This window comes from Neocloeon triangulifer, unplaced genomic scaffold (genome assembly GCF_031216515.1).
Source record: "Neocloeon triangulifer isolate White Clay Creek 2 clone unplaced genomic scaffold, ASM3121651v1 ptg000014l, whole genome shotgun sequence".
Classification (NCBI taxonomy): Eukaryota; Metazoa; Arthropoda; class Insecta; order Ephemeroptera; family Baetidae; genus Neocloeon; species Neocloeon triangulifer.
Window position 1 is genome coordinate 1,409,595 of NW_026775556.1, and position 15,582 is coordinate 1,425,176.

Sequence of the window (15,582 nt, forward strand, 5' to 3'; positions counted from 1 at the left end):
TAATGCCATGTAGGTCAATGAAAATATATGTGAAATTAAATTTTTTTAGTCGCAAATAAAGTTCTGATGCTTGAAATCAAATCTTGTAACAACGGCTACCTGCAAGATAGTTTTCGTTTTATTACATTCAAATTAAAATGATGCAAAAGCTTGTGTCTCTTAAGACCCCACGTTTTAGCAATTTTTTTGCCACAGGTGTTGCCATTACTTCAAATTTTGTAATTTTGCTCTTTTTGACCTTGATTTGTGAGAATAAACAACATAACAACAATAATAAATTCGCAAGTGAAGGTAAGGGCCACCGGCGCAACGACTCTGTAAGACCAAAAAGATGTGCGTGTCGCGCTTTGACCTAGCAGAATCAGACTTAACACTCTGCTACTTTCGCTTTGTTCTTGCAGCCATCATCTGGATCACTCAACAAGAACAATTCGTCAAGTGCAAATTTTTTGATGTCTGAGCTGGGTTATTTAACTTTCATTTCAAAGTCACATTCAGCAAGAAGTTCCCTTGAAACATTTTGTGGCGTGGCCAATCAGACTAAAAAAAAATCGCCCAGTCAAATGAGCACATATTTTTCTGACATATTTTCTCTTTACTCTCGTGTAAACTGCTTTCCATTTATCAATTTTCTATCCGATATTATAAAATCTGAACCAATTTTAATCTCAAATTGCGTGCGCTCAAGATAGTGCGTGGGTGTGTGATATATATATTTTTTTAATCAAGGTTGGGCCCAATATAAAAACCAAAAATAAGCTCAAAGGGCGACGCTTATTCTTTTTAAAGTCTTAATTTGACTATGCAAACATAAGGTTTAAGGAGAACATTAAAACAACGAGTAAAAATGATTGACAAAATAAAGCAGGAGATAATTGTTCTACAAAATTGGAATAAGTTAAGGTTTTAAAAGTTTTAGGGAGATAAATCTCAAGATTTTAATTACTTGAAAAACTCAAAAATATAATTTTATATCTGGTTATGAAATATAAATTAGAAAATGTAAAACACTCTAGTCATAGGTGTCCGCAATTTCCATAATTGTCCATTTTTCACATAATTTTATTGCAAGGGCTAATGTGGAAAGTGTCCAGTCACGCAGACAAAGTGGCTTGACACTGCATATGAATGGCCTGAGGGCCAAATGCAGCTCATTCACTACTTGACACTGACCATGCGAGCCGGAAGAACAAGTCACTCGATCAACCTGCTGCTTTTGCTTGCGGCCCTCTGCTTCGCAAGCGCGGTTTGGAAATTCAGATTTTTGCTAATTTTTACTTTTTTAAATATACTCAATGTGCTGCAGGTTTTTGCCCAAACAATAACAACCGGAGGCACAAATTCGACTAAAGGTTATTTTTACTCTAGATCTCACTTTTCCATTTAAATAAACTTTATTCTTTTTCTATTTAGGCATCAGGCCTTTAAGGATTTCCAGCATCCATGGCCCAGCACTTTTCAGAGTAAATTTGTTCGTTTTCAGAAAAAAATATTTAACTAAAAATTTGGCAGTGTCTTCGTCCGTGCTGCCCTTGGCCGACAATGGTCTATCAAAAGGCCTACGACAGCTGCCAAATCAAAGGCAAGATTTAAGTTTTTATGCTTCAAATTACTTAATCTGTAATAAAATAAAAGTAGGAAATTCCTCGGCAACATTGCCTTTTGACAGAATGGTAATTAGCTACAATTTAATTATTTCATAAAAAAATCACAATATTTATTATTTAGTGCCGAGTGGATTGCGGAATGAAGAACATGACCTTTGTGAGGAAAATATAATTGAAGTTGTAAACAGTTGTAAATTATATTTTGTGTATTTCTGCAGTTGAACGGAACAAAGATTGACTATGACAAGTTGAGGACTAAATTTATGCGCGCCGCCGGTGGTTTGCAGAGTGCAGCTAATGAGTCTGTCTCTGAGTGTTCTGCATACGTTGAAAGTTGGATTTTAAATTGATTTTTTTTTAAATATTAAATTGAAAATTTTTCAGAGCTCAACGGCACTTATCCCGTTGCCGCCTCTGCCCCTAATGGTACCACAATATGCAACGCAATTGCGGCGGTCACCTGGAACTGCGTCCGTCAAAAATTTGTTAATGTCAGAGAAGATTCTTGTTTAAAAACTAATTAAAATAAATTTCTCAATTAAGATGTTTAAAATGGAAAACAAAATTTTGCATATTAATTAAGTTTTATTTTTACAAATTTTCAGAAAACTTGTACAAGCACCGCAGCTTTAGGTAAAATTTCAATAACTTTTTGAAAATTGATTTTAAATAATGAGTTTTGTAGACCCGCAATGCTCGGCCTGTTTTGAAAAACTAAAGTTGGTGACGCCACTCGACCTTCTTGTTAATTGAAAAATGCACCGTGAAATTTTTGTCTTTGCTGGAATAAAATCCAAATTCATAGAGCATATATTTCGTTTTCTGACTATTTTGTTTCCCGCTGCACTCAACACGTCACCACATAATCAGACCCCAATTTTCGCTGACATTGGGGCTGGCGGATGACTTTGAAAAAGGAGGAAGTAATTTAAAATCACGTGATCGTGCAAACTATTTTTATTTTAATAATAATAGGTTCTCTCTCTTCAAAATTCCCTAATCCCAAAAATAAAACCCTAAAACGTGACAATTTAGGGTTTCAAAATCCAAGCAGATTTTTTTTAAATTAATTTGGAAGTATTTTGAAATTAATTTTGAAATATTTTACAAGCCAGATTTTCCAATCCATAATTTTGCCTCCTAAACATCGTAATCTTTAAATTTTTTATTTGAAAATGTTCAAATTTGTCATACATACATCTTCTTTTCAGTTTCTTTCAATTTTATCACAAACACAAATGCGCATTTGAGTTAAATTTTTCACATTTTTTATTACTTTGAGCGGTTTGTTATACACTCAAGCAATCATTTTTTTTTTTATAGATTTCTTTTACTGATGTGAAAAATATTCATTGAAAAAAAGAACCGTGAGTCTGAAAAAATTGTGCTTAAATTTGTTCACCACAACAAAGGCAATAGTCGTGTTATTTTACATTCTATTTTCACACAAATTGGCGAAAAAGTGACAACTCGTTAGCACCAAATTCGCGAGCGACTTCCGTTTCTAATTTGCACGCACACATTATTATTCTCTCTTATTGCATTATAAAAGGTAGAAGTTGGCGAGGGAAGTGACCAGTCAACACACAGGTATGTATTCCCGCGGACTGTGCGCTCTGGCCCTCGCGCTCTTGGTCACCCAAGTTGTAAGGAAATTTAAATACGTTATGCAAAGGTTTGTCTGATATATTTTTTCCCCAAAAAAAGGCATCGAGTGAATCAAGTATTAAAAAAGAATTCTGTCAAATTCTAAATTTACTAAGAGAACAAAAATTCAAAATCTAGATCGAGTGAAACGCCAAAGCAGCTCAACTTGCACTCCTGAACTTTTAACTGTGATTTAATTTTAAAAAAGATTAACAGTCGGGTTGAAATTAAATTATGTTATTTGAAAGCGAGCGTTGAAATGCTGCGCGGTGCCGCAGTTGTACTCGTCAGACGCGGCCACTGGTTGTCCGGCCGCAACCCGCTTGTCCACCGTTTCATCAGTGGCCAGGCAAACTGGCAGGCAAATCGCCAAATCCTTTTCGTCCAAGCTCGACGGCGCCCGTGGTTTTAAGAACGCGACCAGGGCGATTGGTCGCGGCATAAAAGACGCAGCCGGTGCCATCCGAAGCGGTTTCAATAACGCCAGTGAGTTTAAAATTGAATTTCAAAAAAATTTAATTTGTAACATTTCTCAGCTAAAATGGTCGCAAATCCACTGTTTGTAAGTGGACATCATAAATTATTTTATGCGAAATCTTATTAAAAAATTCTCAATCAGTGCCGGATGGAGTGCATTTTCCAAAACCAGAGCTTGGTAATTATGATATTTTATATTAAGTTATATATAGTTAATTTTTATGAAATAGACTAGTGAAATTTTTAAACAAACAAAAAAAATTGACATTTCAAAGTTTTAGTTTGAAAAATCCCTGTGAACGTTAATTTTATGCATAAATACCAAAAAAAAATTTTGTTTCAATATTCAATAAGTATTTATTTTCTCTTTGAAAAAGGTCAGTTTAGCAGTTTTATTTTTCATATATATATATTGACATATGTATTTTGAATCAGCACGACACATTTTACAAAGATGCTGCATTAGAATGAATTTTTTAGCAATTTCTGCCTCTGTAGTTATTGTATCTTGATAATTTACATATATTTGGTATATAAATTTTAATTATCTCCTTATAAATTTTCGTGTTTAGTTGACAAGTGCGGGAGAACTGGACTACGATTTGGCCAGCAAAGCGTACGTGAGTGCCGCTCCTGACCAGTGGAAGGCGGTTGTCCAGGAAGCCACGGCCAACTGCACTGGCATGTTCAAGAACATGGACAGCGCGATGGCCAACAAGACCATGCCCCAAATGCCCGAAGGCTTCTGCAAACCGTGCGCCGCCGGTTTCGACTCCTGCGTCCAAGCCCGCGTCGCCATGGTAGAAATTTAAAACAAAAAAGGTCAAAAGTAATATTTACTTCATATTTTTTGTAGAAATGTCCTACTGCTGGCAGTAAGTAAAAAAAATTTATTGAACCAAATTTTAATTTTTATAAATAATAATAAAAAAACTTTTCCAGCCAACGGTCGGTGTTCGGCGGACTTGAAAACGTTGCAATCGTGCGGCAAAAACGTGATGGACCTTCTTGGCATCCCAAAACCACCACCGCCACCACAACAGTCATAGAAATATGTATTTTTTGGATAATCGCAAAGAAATAAAATCTGCATTTATGTTAGCATCAACGTGTAAACATTTTGAAACGTCTTATTTTCTTAGCAAAATTATATTTAGTTTTAAAGTTAAGGAAGTTGTAAAATGTCGCTACATAGCTCATAATTTTGCTGACAATGATTTTTTGGAGTGATTTAAATTTTTAAAGGCAAAGTTTTAAATATTGGAGCTTTAGCTTTAGCGAAAATGAGAAAAATTAAATATAGGTGGCCAATATTTTTCACACTGTATTCAATATATTTAACTGAATTCAATTTTTTTTTCGTTGTATTGGAACAGATTGGAACAAATGTCTTTAAGATACACTCAAATTTAGCCGCGAATCATAAAATATTAACACGTACGAGAGGAATGTAAAGTTTAATTTAGAATTATTGCTCCACTAAAACCAGTTGCAAGTCTGGACTCTGGACGGATTGCGATTACTTGATACTTTTATATCCTATATCCTATATTTCTATAAAGTACTCTTTTATAAACCATGAATACCCCCCACACACTTCTGCTGCCAGTGGATCTGTTTTCTACAGCAGGAGTGCGCGCGGGAGAGATGAAAGTATATTATATTATGGAAATATTAGTTGGGTGAATCACCACTTTTCGCCATTCTCACTTATAGCTTATGTATTTTAGAAATCCTGTGAATCCTGTGTGCAATTCTACATTATTTAAACTGTGAGCAACCCAAGTCCTCCTTTAGAAATCTGCTCTGGCTCAGAAAGTGAACAACTGGCGGCAGCGGCGATTAATTCTTTGAGAAACCTGTGGAAAAAATTATCGTGGAAAAATGACGTATTTCAGAAGGAGGTGCGTTACATATTTCAACTCTGTTATAACTGCCGATTATATTAAATTGGATGGTAACACTCGAAGTGGATTTCATGAAAAATTTATTTTCCAGCTCCAACTGGTACGAGGGATTCAGACTGGTTGAGCTCGATGAGCGGAACGAGAAGTTCACCAAAGTCAAGGAAAAAGTGGCCGGCGCCCTGAAAATCAGTAAGGTATGTTTTATATTCCACGTCTAAATTTTTACCCCTACGTAAAAAAAATAAAATAATTTTTTATTGTTCTTGCAAGCGTAACATAATGCCAGTGTAGTTATGTATATGATATTTTATAAAATTTAATTTTTTTTTAATATATTTCCTCTTTCCCATTTTAAAATAATTGACATCATGAAATTCTTAAAGTAGTTATTTTTAAATATTGTTTTTTTTTATAGTATTTAAAAAGTTTAAAGCATTTTTTATTTTAATTACATTTCATACCATAATCACTTAAAAATTACAAATTGCATTAGTTTATTTCTTTTTCGTGGATTTGCAGGTGTACGACATCCACAACAGTACAACTTACGCCGCTTACGTGGCGACCAGAGATCGCATCCGCCGAGAAAGTGGCACCTTTGACAGGGTCAGTGAGCGCTACCTTTTCCACGGATCGCCCTACGCCAAAGAGATTGCTGAGAAGGGATTTCACAATCAACGTGAGTCTTATTTTCAATGCAAATTTTAAATTTAAACTAAATCCTGACTTTTTTTACTTTAAAAGGTACCTTCTTTTCTGACAAAGCAAGTTACAGCGACAGTTACGCCAGGAAGAATGGCAGCCGAGGAACCTTGTACATGCTGGTGTGCAAAGTGGTGCTCGGAAGGAATACTGATCATGGTCACTCTGGTGATGAATTCCACATCAATGATGCCACTCAGGTATTGGGCAAAGATTTTTCTTAAAATTCTTTATCTAATATGTGAGCTTTTGAAGGCCTTCCCGAGCTTCCTCATCGAGTATGACCCTTAGGAAAGTGACCTTCAAGCAGACCTCGTAGAAGGAAAAGATCTCAATCCCAACCAAACCTCAAGTATTTTGAGCTTCATTAATATTAATATGTCTGCTTTTTTAAATAAATTATATTAATGCAAAATATTCTTATTTATTTCTGGGAAAATTATGAAATATTTGTTGTAAAAGATCAATTTTTTAAATATTTGAAGTGAAATCAATCGAGTTTGATCCTGGTTTGATTATTAAAATTAAAAAGCAACAGGAAAAGAGTATACACCGTAGAAATGTAAATTATTAAAGAGGAAAATGTTTATTTTTATGATTATGCAACCACGCACATCAGGCATGCTGAGCAGGTTGCCTACGCTCAGGTTACAAGTGTTCCAAAATCATGCGGAAGTATTATTTTTTTACAGGTGTAATTTAATTTAAAAAAAAGATATATGAATTAAGTTTTTCCAATTCATTAAATTATTCTATTTTGAGTGAATTTAATTTTAAAATAAAATTTCTGTTTAACCTACGCAGCAAAATTTACGTTTTGTAAATGAAAAATATATTGTGAAGGCTTTATTAAAATTTTGTCCTGATTATGTATTGCGGATGGACTCCCAAGGCCGTCGAGCGGAAGGGCCGCTTGCGGCGGTCGCAGTCCATTGGCGAGCATCAAAATGAAAACACTGGGACTGACGTTCCTCTGCATCGTTGCGGCGGTGGTAAATAAATCAAAGAAAGTCCTTTTTGCAAATCGAAACTCATTGTTTTCCTTGCAGTTGATCGCACCTGGGCATTTCCATGACGCGAACCGTATAGCATTCACACCTCACAAAGATAAATGATATTAAATCAATTTTTGCAGTTGCACCGGCCAGAGTGCGCAGGCAGGCCAGCAACTCCACAAGTTTGCCTTCTTTTATTTTAAATTACAACTGACGGGTTTTCTCAGACTCGACCTTGCCAGATAATTCGACGTCGACCACCGTGTCAATTTCAACTGTAAACTCGACCAATGCTAATTTGACGACGTTGACCACCAACAATGCAACGGCGACCGGCAACAACTTGACGGCCAGCACCACTCCCGTCCCTGCAGTCAACGCGACGCCACCAGCAGGAAACGTGACGCAACCAGGAGCAATTAATGCTACTACATTAAACTCGGGTGGAAATTCTACAACAACTATGCAGTCAACCTCCACGACAATCGCCATAACTACCACTACTACAAGTTGGAAAAAATTAATTTTTTTAATTTAAGAAACATTTTTTTCGTACTTAATTAGAAGATTAATAACAAGAAAATATGTTTTGTTTTGTGAATTTTTCTATCTAATTAGAAATATTCGTTGTTTAATTTCAAAATTTTTATGTAAGTATGTTCTTCAATATTTGTTTCTTTTTACCAAATTACAGTTTTAAATATTGAATTAATTTGATTTCTAGCGGTAACAACTGCGACAACAAAAGCAACTAATAGCAATTCCACGACCAAAGTGACTATGACGACGGCAAAGGGCGCCGCGGCTGCGTATGCCAGCGTGCCCTGCAGCAATGTCAACCCAAAGGTTGTTTCAATGTTTATTTCCTTTCTTTATTAAATATTTGAATTTAGATGTTGCTGAAAAAATGCTGCCACTCGCCGATCGAGGATTTCTTTGCCGAGGACCAAAAGCTCAAGTGCAACAGTTACAAGAAACAAAGCGTGATGTTCGCCGTGACCAAGGAGTACGTCCTCAGCAAATACCAAAGCAAGAAGGCCAACGGCGTCAACTTTGCCTCAAAGGCGTTTGGTATGAGATGCAGATAAATGAGAAATTTAAAAATGAACAATATGAATTTTGAGTACAGCCACGAATATGGGAAAACAAGTTGTGAGTAAACGATTAAAAAAAATAACTCAAAATCATCCATTTCAAACAACTTATATTATTTTTAAATTTAACTTTAATTTTAAGCAATTAAGCATAGTTAAATAAAACTACAATTTAAAATATTTCTAGAGGAAATATTCTTTGATATTCTTACATAAAAACTGAATATTTGTATTATTAAATATTCCAACAAATGCAAATACTTGCTATTGAATAAGGAATATGCCTTTTTAACAGTTGATGCAAATAAATTTTGTATTCTTCCTTCCATTGTATTACAATAATTCAATAATTTTTAAATTCCTACTTCTTTTAGTGCCTAGTTGAGTGTCTCTTCAGAGCAAACTCTCTGGTAATTACACTCAAAAGTTTTGCACAAAACGTAAATGAAATGTTGGCAGATTGACAGTAATGACAACTTGGACACTGCCCTGCTGGAGACTTACATGGCCGAAAACCTGGACAGCACGTGGAGCGAAGTAGTGAAAACGGCGGTCACGGATTGCGCGGCGGAAGTGCAAAGTAAATAAATTCAATCAAATTGCATTTTCCAATCATGAAGTTAAAATTGCGTTGAAAGGCGTCACCGTTGATTCAGTCAGCGTCAAGTATTCGCCCAAGGTGACCAAAACGTGCAAGACCAACGCGCTCAGCATTGCGCAATGCATCCTCAAACAAATTGGAACGGTTAGCTTCAAACTAAAGAATCTTGACTAAAATATCTCAAGATTTTAATATCTGAGACTTTTCAAAACCTTAAATAAATTGATTTGATATCTTATGTTTGCTTTTACCAGAAATGTCCTGCCTCAGCTCAAGATAGTAAGTTTTGCGATTTTCTCTATTTTGACGGAAATAAAATTTGTTGAGAGCAGCGACGACGCCATGCAAAAGGACAAGGAGCGTGTTGGACAGGTGCAACCCTTTTGTAGCGGTGGAGATGGCCACCGGAAAGCAGGCCAAGGTGGCGACCCTGACGCAAAGGTCGGGCCTGCTTAGGAAGAGAACCTTCATAAAGCCGGCAAACTGGGGGCCTGTGCTCACCGCGGACTACAAGAAGAACAAATAGGATAAATCATTAACTTAATTAATTAGTTTCACTTTTGTATGAAGAATTTTTGGATTGAAATTTTATAATGAAAAAAATTTATAAAAGAAACATTGGCAAATAAATCAAAATTGTCTGTTTCATTAAAATTCATAAAGCGATTCAATTTAAAATTACAATTTGGACAATAATTTCTGGGACCCATTGTTTCGTGTTATGTACTGAAGGGATTATCATCAAATTAATATTATTTTTAATATTCAATCATTAACGGCAGTACAAATTGAATAAATAAAATTATGTGCAACCAAATTCTTCACTATAAAACGCATTCGTTGCTAGAATAAAAATAAAGAGAACTGAAGAACATCCAAAAAGTTAATCTCAAAAATTTGTTTTTAGTTGTTCAGTTTTTAAAAAATAAAATTTATTTCTAAATTGAAAGCCTTTTTTGCGACTCTGGCAAATCACCATTTTAGACCGATTGATGGTCAGCAGGCCTTTAAAAAGTAGGTCGGTGTGGCGACCGTGAAGCATAGTTTGGGATATTTTGAATGAGGAATTTTTAAATCAGACGTCCTCTAGAAAAGCAATACAGCCAATTTATTTTAAATGATTGATAAAAAAAAAGGTTGACATGTGGTTGACATCATTGAAATTTTGCGAAATTAATCTGATCTGGTGTTAATTTGATTAAAAAATTGTATATATTTGTCAAAAAATAAATGAGAAATGGAGTAAATTATTTAAAAAAAAAAAGGTTAAAAAGTAGGATTAATTAGGCGCACTTTCTGACTTTTTTCCACACCGCCGGACAAATGATTGATCAACCTTTGCGGTAATATGGTGACGCGCACCCATGCAAAATACGGCCAGAGGAAGTAGTAACGGATTTTATCTTTCGACAATGACAGACAGCGGTCGTCCAAGGGCCTATAAGAGCGGTGCGCAATGCCCGGTCCATTAGCCATTCAAATTCAACGAGGACACGATGCTCAGACTGTGGCTCTTGGCCGCTCTGTTCACCATAACCCTTCAGGTAAAGCGCGTTTAATGACTATTTTCACTTATTTAAATTGATTTTACTGAATTTTAATAGGTGTCGCAGGGCATCAGCATCTCTGTTTGTAAGAATGAAATAATGACGAAAGAAATTTAATTAGAGCCAAAAAGAAAAAATAAATCAGCTCAACAGGTGCAGAAACTTGCTGCGCAGAAAACGTCGGTCATCTGCAAAAACCTTGTGGGGCAGGTAAAAATATGGTCTTTTTTATCATTTTTTTGGAAACGCGCGTCTGATTGAAATTTGACTTAATTATCTCCATTGAAAAACATCAATCTTATCACAGATAACCATATAAATTATACAATTAAATATATATAAAAATTATTACTGAACAATTTTTTGATTATTTGTTTTTTGTTTTTAACTTTTAATTTAATATGTACACAAAATGAAAAGTTAAACGGAGTTAAATATCATATTTGTCTAGTGTTCAATTCAATAATCAACAGTATTAAACAAAAATTAGCAAGAAAAAAAATTGGGAAAAAAATTAAAATTTCAGTTGGTTAAATTTTACTGTTGACATTAGGGGTTTCAGAAAATGCTCTGAATAGAAAATCAAAAATATATATCAATACTATTTTGCCATCAGTCTTTAAGGACATGTTGCTCCACTCCAATCTCTGACTACTTCACGCAAGACGAGAAGAAACAGTGCAACAGTCTGAAGGTTGACGCCACGCTCTTCCTTTGGACCTACGAGTACCAATTGCACAAATCGACCAACGCTAAGAACAACAGTCTAATCCTGTCGTCCACCGCCTTAGGTGAGTTCAATCTTAATCAAATTTTCCAATTCATTCAAAAATCTATTACAACAGCCAAGGCATTTGGCAAGCAAGCGGTATGAATTTGAGGGAAATTAACTTACTGAAAATTAAATTATAAAAAAAAATAGTGTTTCCTGGAGTGCATGTTCACCAAGAAAGAAATAGTAGGTCACGATTTAATTAAAGGGTATGAAAACCTTTAAAAAAATTAATATTGAGAAATATTTATTCTGAATAAAAAATGAGCAGCTTTTAGTATTCAATTCCAAAGTTATCTAAAGAACAAATAAAAACTCCAACACTTTTACTTTTAATTTCGTCTGCTAATAATTTTTTTGTGTTCTCAAAAATTTGGAATTTAGTTGCTAATAAAGTTTATTGGTGTATTTACAAAAAGGAACCAAGAATCCTCGATGTATGATTCAAATTTTTGCAGGTTTTCAGTTTAATGTTTAATTATGTTAATTATCTGAAATTAAATGCCCAATTTTTTTACTAAAAAAAAATCGCGCAGCTCGTGGACAGTGCGTTGGTGGAGGACACGGCCAAGACGGTGCTGGCCGCAAACCTGGACGACCCGTGGAAGACGTTGGTGGAGACGGCCATCACCAACTGTTCGTCCACCATCACCAGTGGGTTTCCCGCCGAAATTTCCCGTTGTCCCCAAGCTAATTAATCGTGCGACCCATTGCAGCCGTGACGGATCTCGTGCCCACCATTGACGTCACAATCAAGGCCAAAGTCAGCAAAACGTGCTACCTCGCTCCCGTCCTGTTGATGCAGTGCGTCCTCAGCAAAGTTGGATACGTAATTTTAACAGCAAAATTTATTAAAACTCTAGGTACTGATCTTTCAATCAATATTTACGCAGTCTTGTCCAGAAGGAAAAATTGCAGGTGAGAGATGATGGGAGAATGAAATTTTCATAATTATTATCAATTTTTAAATAAATATTGTTGCAAAAATTTAAATTATAATATTGTCCATCTGAAAATTTAAAGAAAAAGAGACGATATGTTTATTAATAGTCTTTTTAATTGAGTATTGGATGTAACCTCTATAAACTAATATATATTTAACTCCTAATTTCATTAAATTCACCTTTTTTAAAATTACTATATTTGCTTATTTTTATTCCTTTTTTGCGTTTAAAAAATATATCAAACAACTTTTGAAGCTGTAACAAAATATTAAGCTATTTTTTTATAATTAAATTGACTATTTTATGTTTGAATTCAATTTCGGTATTCTACATTTTTAGGACAAAGAAGCTTTTTTGGTTGGTTCACAAAAAAAGTTTATGATTTTTCCACAGGAGGTGCACCGTGCATAAATTCTCTTGCGAAATTCAACACTTGCGACCTCTTCCCAGCAACGTCCAAGTGATATCTAGATATTAATATAATTATGTGGCATATAAATTTCAATAATGAGATTATCTACTAATAAAAATTTGAGGCAAAATTGACTATTATTTTCCCCTGACCCCGTCCGAAAATTGAAAAAATGCAATCGCTGAATATGAGTGATGAAACAGCCGGAAACAATTAGAGCTTGTTAAAAAGTCGTCGACATCCACGAAAAGGATCCAACAAATTAAATGACGATTCGCACGGCTTAATTATTTTGTGACAGCAAACATGGCCCGCAACAAAGTCTCAGCTCTCTTATTTCTCTTTGCTTATTTAGGCTCCACTCTGGTGCGATTTGTAAAAATTTGGAATTTTTCAAACATAAACAAAAAGTACGCAGATTTCAACTGCAGAGTCTCAAGGGACCAATAATGACAACAGCACTATTGATATCGTGCAAAATTATACTGCTGGTGATGAGCGTCTGGGTTTGCTGCAGGTAAATAACGAGACCGCCAATATTGATGCTGATAACAAAACCACCACTGACGCTGCAAAACCTGCAGGTGATTTTATAATTAAGAAAGACAAAGAAGATCATAATTAAATTGTTAAAACAGACAATACAACTATAACATCAACAACAAAGGCTGCTGAAATAAAATGTAAAAATACTTAATCTTGTGAAATTTTTTCATAAGTTTTAATTTTTAATCTTTTACACTTAATTGCATTGAAAATTATCTCGTCGCTCTAATTAATAAAACTTCAATTATTACTATAACGATTATTTTAGCAAGTCGTCAATTTTAGTTTTTTTTTTTTTATAATCTTCAGTTAAATCATTATAGCAACAACTCCAGACGACACGACCGTACCCGCGACGACGACAACAACGACCAAAGCAACAACAGACGCACCGACCACCAAACCTCTGACCACAAGTGCATTTTTTTTATATAATCGATTTCTCTCTCCCTTTTTCCTAATAATTTGCTCAAATCAGCACCTGCGCCGACCATGACAACTTCAGCAACAACCTTAACAACCACTCGTAAAAAATTGATAATATAGATTTGAATTCTTAGATTTGCAATATTAATAGCAGGAAATCCAACTTCAACTACTTTGACGACAACACAAATTTCAACAACGATTTCAAGTTGGTCTTTTTTTAATTTCCGTAATAATTCAGACTCTTTTTTTATGAATTTCAGCATCAGCAACAACTGGTTTGATTTTTTTTTTTAATTTTTGGTGGGGAAATGCAAACAGCTTTTGATTTATAGCATCCACAGTTTTTACCACAACAAAAAGCACTCCGACCTGTGATTTTGATACTTAAAACTTATTAGTAGCAACAAGTAAACATATTATATTTTAGCGATTTCCACAAAATCCTTCAATTTCTCGTCAACATCTACAACTACTTACAAGACTTCCACCACTACCAAAGTTGCAAGTAAGTATTAAAAAAAACCTCTGAAGTCACAGACAGAATTATAATCATTAAAAATTTTGTTTCAAAAATTCCCCTGAAGCAACATTGAGTTCACTGGTCAGCAAATATATTTTGTGCAACACCTTGAGTGAAAAGGTTTTTTTAAATTAAAAGTTCGTCTAAAAATTCAACATTAATTTTTTGAATTAGATTTTGAATAGTTGTTGTCGAAGCCCCTTTGTAGATTTATTCACGCGGGACCAGAAATTGGCGTGCAACTCGCGTCGAAATGACGCTGAGCTTTTTTCACTCACAAAGGACTACTTCCTGCACCAACTACAGAACCAACGTAACAACCTCATTGACTATTCAACCCAAACCACGGCTCAAAAAATCGGATCCTCAGCAGTCAGATTTTTTTCAATACTTTTAACTGGAAATTTTTCTGAACTTATAAATTATTTTCATTCCAGTGCTTCAGCACGTGTTTATTCAAAAATGCAAAAATTGTATTTCAATGATAAGTTTTTAATGATTCTATTAGATTTTAACTTATATTTCAAAAGATGAGAAACGACGTGATTGACGAGACTGCACTTATCACTTACATTTCCAACAACCTGCAAAAAGAGTGGAAACTGTTGGCAAACCAGTCCATCACCTATTGCATGTCAACCATCTCAAGTAAATTCAAAATAACAAAATTCTCTAATAATTATTATAATAGGTAAAAATTCAAATTGAAGCGGTGAAAGTGAGCAAGGCGGTGAAGCTGACCACAGGCAGGAGTTGCTCTGTGCTGCCCACTTTGCTCATCCAGTGCTTCATCAAAGAAATTAAAGCTGTAATTTTTTTGTTTTAAATTCATAATTTGGCGATTCAATTGTAATAAAATTCAGAACTGCCCATCCTCGGCTCAAATTAGTATAAATTTTTAAAATATAAAAATTTTGTTCTACGCGTTGATTTCAAATAAATAATAGGCTCGCAGCAGTGTTTGCGGTCAAGGGCGAGTTTCAACTATTGCGACGCGTTCGCCAAAACTGAGTACGGCGGTTTCAGCGGAAGGACTAGATCTGCGACCCCCTCTCGACTCTCCAACAGCGGATAATTTTTTAGTGAAAATAAAATTTTGGTTAATTTTCACTCATCACTCATGTCTATGTTTTTAACCCAATCTGTATTTGAAAAAAAAGCAGAGATTACAGATCTTCTTTCGCACTAAATCTAGCTGTCTACAATTGAAATGTGAACGTCTTCAATTATTTCTAAAATTATATTCACCTTTTGCTATAATTTGATCATTCGAGCGTCCATGATTAATTTGTTTAAATACTTTAGTGCAAAAGGTGGCGAATATTATAATCAAAAGATTAAGTCAATTAAGCACAATAAATTAAAAAGTGGAGTAAATTGAG

At 34.7% G+C, this 15,582-nt stretch overlaps 6 protein-coding genes across 8 annotated transcripts; all 6 read left to right on the top strand.

Annotated features, from left to right (window-relative positions):
* Positions 1-1,172: 1,172 nt before the first annotated feature.
* LOC132200902 (uncharacterized) lies at positions 1,173-2,413 on the top strand. 2 transcript variants are annotated; one of them, XM_059626676.1, is made up of 10 exons: positions 1,173-1,246; positions 1,307-1,352; positions 1,414-1,463; positions 1,513-1,582; positions 1,636-1,673; positions 1,729-1,764; positions 1,826-1,940; positions 1,992-2,098; positions 2,213-2,240; positions 2,293-2,413. In XM_059626676.1, exons 1-10 carry the CDS (start codon positions 1,175-1,177, stop codon positions 2,358-2,360), a joined length of 630 nt encoding a protein of 209 aa, XP_059482659.1. In that variant the 5' UTR covers positions 1,173-1,174; the 3' UTR covers positions 2,361-2,413. The 2 variants fall into 2 exon arrangements, with proteins under 2 accessions (XP_059482659.1, XP_059482660.1); XM_059626677.1 differs by having other exon boundaries at positions 1,639-1,673.
* A 766-nt stretch (positions 2,414-3,179) lies between these two features.
* Positions 3,180-4,848, top strand: LOC132200730 (uncharacterized). Its single transcript, XM_059626402.1, has 9 exons — positions 3,180-3,253; positions 3,315-3,330; positions 3,393-3,442; positions 3,503-3,740; positions 3,791-3,816; positions 3,874-3,909; positions 4,304-4,531; positions 4,588-4,606; positions 4,674-4,848. The coding sequence occupies exons 1-9, from the start codon at positions 3,200-3,202 to the stop codon at positions 4,778-4,780; spliced, it is 774 nt and encodes a 257-aa protein (XP_059482385.1). The 5' UTR covers positions 3,180-3,199; the 3' UTR covers positions 4,781-4,848.
* Positions 4,849-5,495: 647 nt separating this feature from the next.
* On the top strand, positions 5,496-6,670 carry LOC132201354 (uncharacterized). The gene is made up of 5 exons (XM_059627465.1): positions 5,496-5,635; positions 5,730-5,832; positions 6,158-6,317; positions 6,383-6,540; positions 6,596-6,670. The coding sequence occupies exons 1-5, from the start codon at positions 5,616-5,618 to the stop codon at positions 6,629-6,631; spliced, it is 477 nt and encodes a 158-aa protein (XP_059483448.1). The 5' UTR covers positions 5,496-5,615; the 3' UTR covers positions 6,632-6,670.
* Positions 6,671-7,277: 607 nt separating this feature from the next.
* Positions 7,278-9,660, top strand: LOC132200642 (serine-rich adhesin for platelets-like). Of its 2 annotated transcripts, none has more exons than XM_059626279.1 (12): positions 7,278-7,332; positions 7,390-7,423; positions 7,476-7,517; positions 7,563-7,844; positions 8,060-8,181; positions 8,229-8,406; positions 8,465-8,487; positions 8,804-8,839; positions 8,889-9,009; positions 9,068-9,174; positions 9,285-9,309; positions 9,363-9,660. In XM_059626279.1, exons 1-12 carry the CDS (start codon positions 7,288-7,290, stop codon positions 9,554-9,556), a joined length of 1,209 nt encoding a protein of 402 aa, XP_059482262.1. In that variant the 5' UTR covers positions 7,278-7,287; the 3' UTR covers positions 9,557-9,660. The 2 variants fall into 2 exon arrangements, with proteins under 2 accessions (XP_059482262.1, XP_059482263.1); XM_059626280.1 differs by having other exon boundaries at positions 7,282-7,332; positions 7,578-7,844.
* An 801-nt stretch (positions 9,661-10,461) lies between these two features.
* On the top strand, positions 10,462-12,825 carry LOC132200774 (uncharacterized). The gene is made up of 10 exons (XM_059626479.1): positions 10,462-10,574; positions 10,635-10,662; positions 10,723-10,787; positions 11,194-11,368; positions 11,423-11,445; positions 11,500-11,535; positions 11,886-12,003; positions 12,066-12,178; positions 12,243-12,267; positions 12,687-12,825. The coding sequence occupies exons 1-10, from the start codon at positions 10,527-10,529 to the stop codon at positions 12,755-12,757; spliced, it is 702 nt and encodes a 233-aa protein (XP_059482462.1). The 5' UTR covers positions 10,462-10,526; the 3' UTR covers positions 12,758-12,825.
* Positions 12,826-14,482: 1,657 nt separating this feature from the next.
* Positions 14,483-15,275, top strand: LOC132201487 (uncharacterized). The gene is made up of 6 exons (XM_059627680.1): positions 14,483-14,572; positions 14,638-14,673; positions 14,731-14,848; positions 14,911-15,008; positions 15,064-15,088; positions 15,148-15,275. Exons 3-6 carry the CDS (start codon positions 14,731-14,733, stop codon positions 15,273-15,275), a joined length of 369 nt encoding a protein of 122 aa, XP_059483663.1. The 5' UTR covers positions 14,483-14,572; positions 14,638-14,673.
* The last annotated feature ends 307 nt before the right edge of the window (positions 15,276-15,582 follow it).

Excerpts from the sequence above, each read along its gene's own strand:
- LOC132200902 (XM_059626676.1), top strand. The coding sequence starts at position 1,175 with ATGCGAGCCGGAAGAACAAGTCACTCGATCAACCTGCTGCTTTTGCTT. Across the intron at positions 1,464-1,512 it reads ATGGCCCAGCACTTTTCAGA|TGTCTTCGTCCGTGCTGCCC; the intron begins GTAAATTTGTTC and ends AAAATTTGGCAG. Across the intron at positions 1,941-1,991 it reads GTGTTCTGCATACGTTGAAA|AGCTCAACGGCACTTATCCC; the intron begins GTTGGATTTTAA and ends AAAATTTTTCAG.
- LOC132201487 (XM_059627680.1), top strand. The coding sequence starts at position 14,731 with ATGAGAAACGACGTGATTGACGAGACTGCACTTATCACTTACATTTCC. Across the intron at positions 15,009-15,063 it reads TCATCAAAGAAATTAAAGCT|AACTGCCCATCCTCGGCTCA; the intron begins GTAATTTTTTTG and ends AATAAAATTCAG. Across the intron at positions 15,089-15,147 it reads CCCATCCTCGGCTCAAATTA|GCTCGCAGCAGTGTTTGCGG; the intron begins GTATAAATTTTT and ends AATAAATAATAG.
- LOC132201354 (XM_059627465.1), top strand. The coding sequence starts at position 5,616 with ATGACGTATTTCAGAAGGAG. Across the intron at positions 6,318-6,382 it reads GAAGGGATTTCACAATCAAC|GTACCTTCTTTTCTGACAAA; the intron begins GTGAGTCTTATT and ends TTACTTTAAAAG. Across the intron at positions 6,541-6,595 it reads ACATCAATGATGCCACTCAG|GCCTTCCCGAGCTTCCTCAT; the intron begins GTATTGGGCAAA and ends GAGCTTTTGAAG.
- LOC132200774 (XM_059626479.1), top strand. The coding sequence starts at position 10,527 with ATGCTCAGACTGTGGCTCTTGGCCGCTCTGTTCACCATAACCCTTCAG. Across the intron at positions 11,369-11,422 it reads CCTGTCGTCCACCGCCTTAG|CCAAGGCATTTGGCAAGCAA; the intron begins GTGAGTTCAATC and ends CTATTACAACAG. Across the intron at positions 11,446-11,499 it reads AGGCATTTGGCAAGCAAGCG|TGTTTCCTGGAGTGCATGTT; the intron begins GTATGAATTTGA and ends AAAAAAAAATAG.
- LOC132200642 (XM_059626279.1), top strand. The coding sequence starts at position 7,288 with ATGAAAACACTGGGACTGACGTTCCTCTGCATCGTTGCGGCGGTG. Across the intron at positions 7,845-8,059 it reads CATAACTACCACTACTACAA|CGGTAACAACTGCGACAACA; the intron begins GTTGGAAAAAAT and ends TTTGATTTCTAG. Across the intron at positions 9,310-9,362 it reads TCCTGCCTCAGCTCAAGATA|CGACGACGCCATGCAAAAGG; the intron begins GTAAGTTTTGCG and ends TGTTGAGAGCAG.
- LOC132200730 (XM_059626402.1), top strand. The coding sequence starts at position 3,200 with ATGTATTCCCGCGGACTGTGCGCTCTGGCCCTCGCGCTCTTGGTCACC. Across the intron at positions 3,443-3,502 it reads GCACTCCTGAACTTTTAACT|CGAGCGTTGAAATGCTGCGC; the intron begins GTGATTTAATTT and ends GTTATTTGAAAG. Across the intron at positions 3,741-3,790 it reads AAGCGGTTTCAATAACGCCA|CTAAAATGGTCGCAAATCCA; the intron begins GTGAGTTTAAAA and ends AACATTTCTCAG.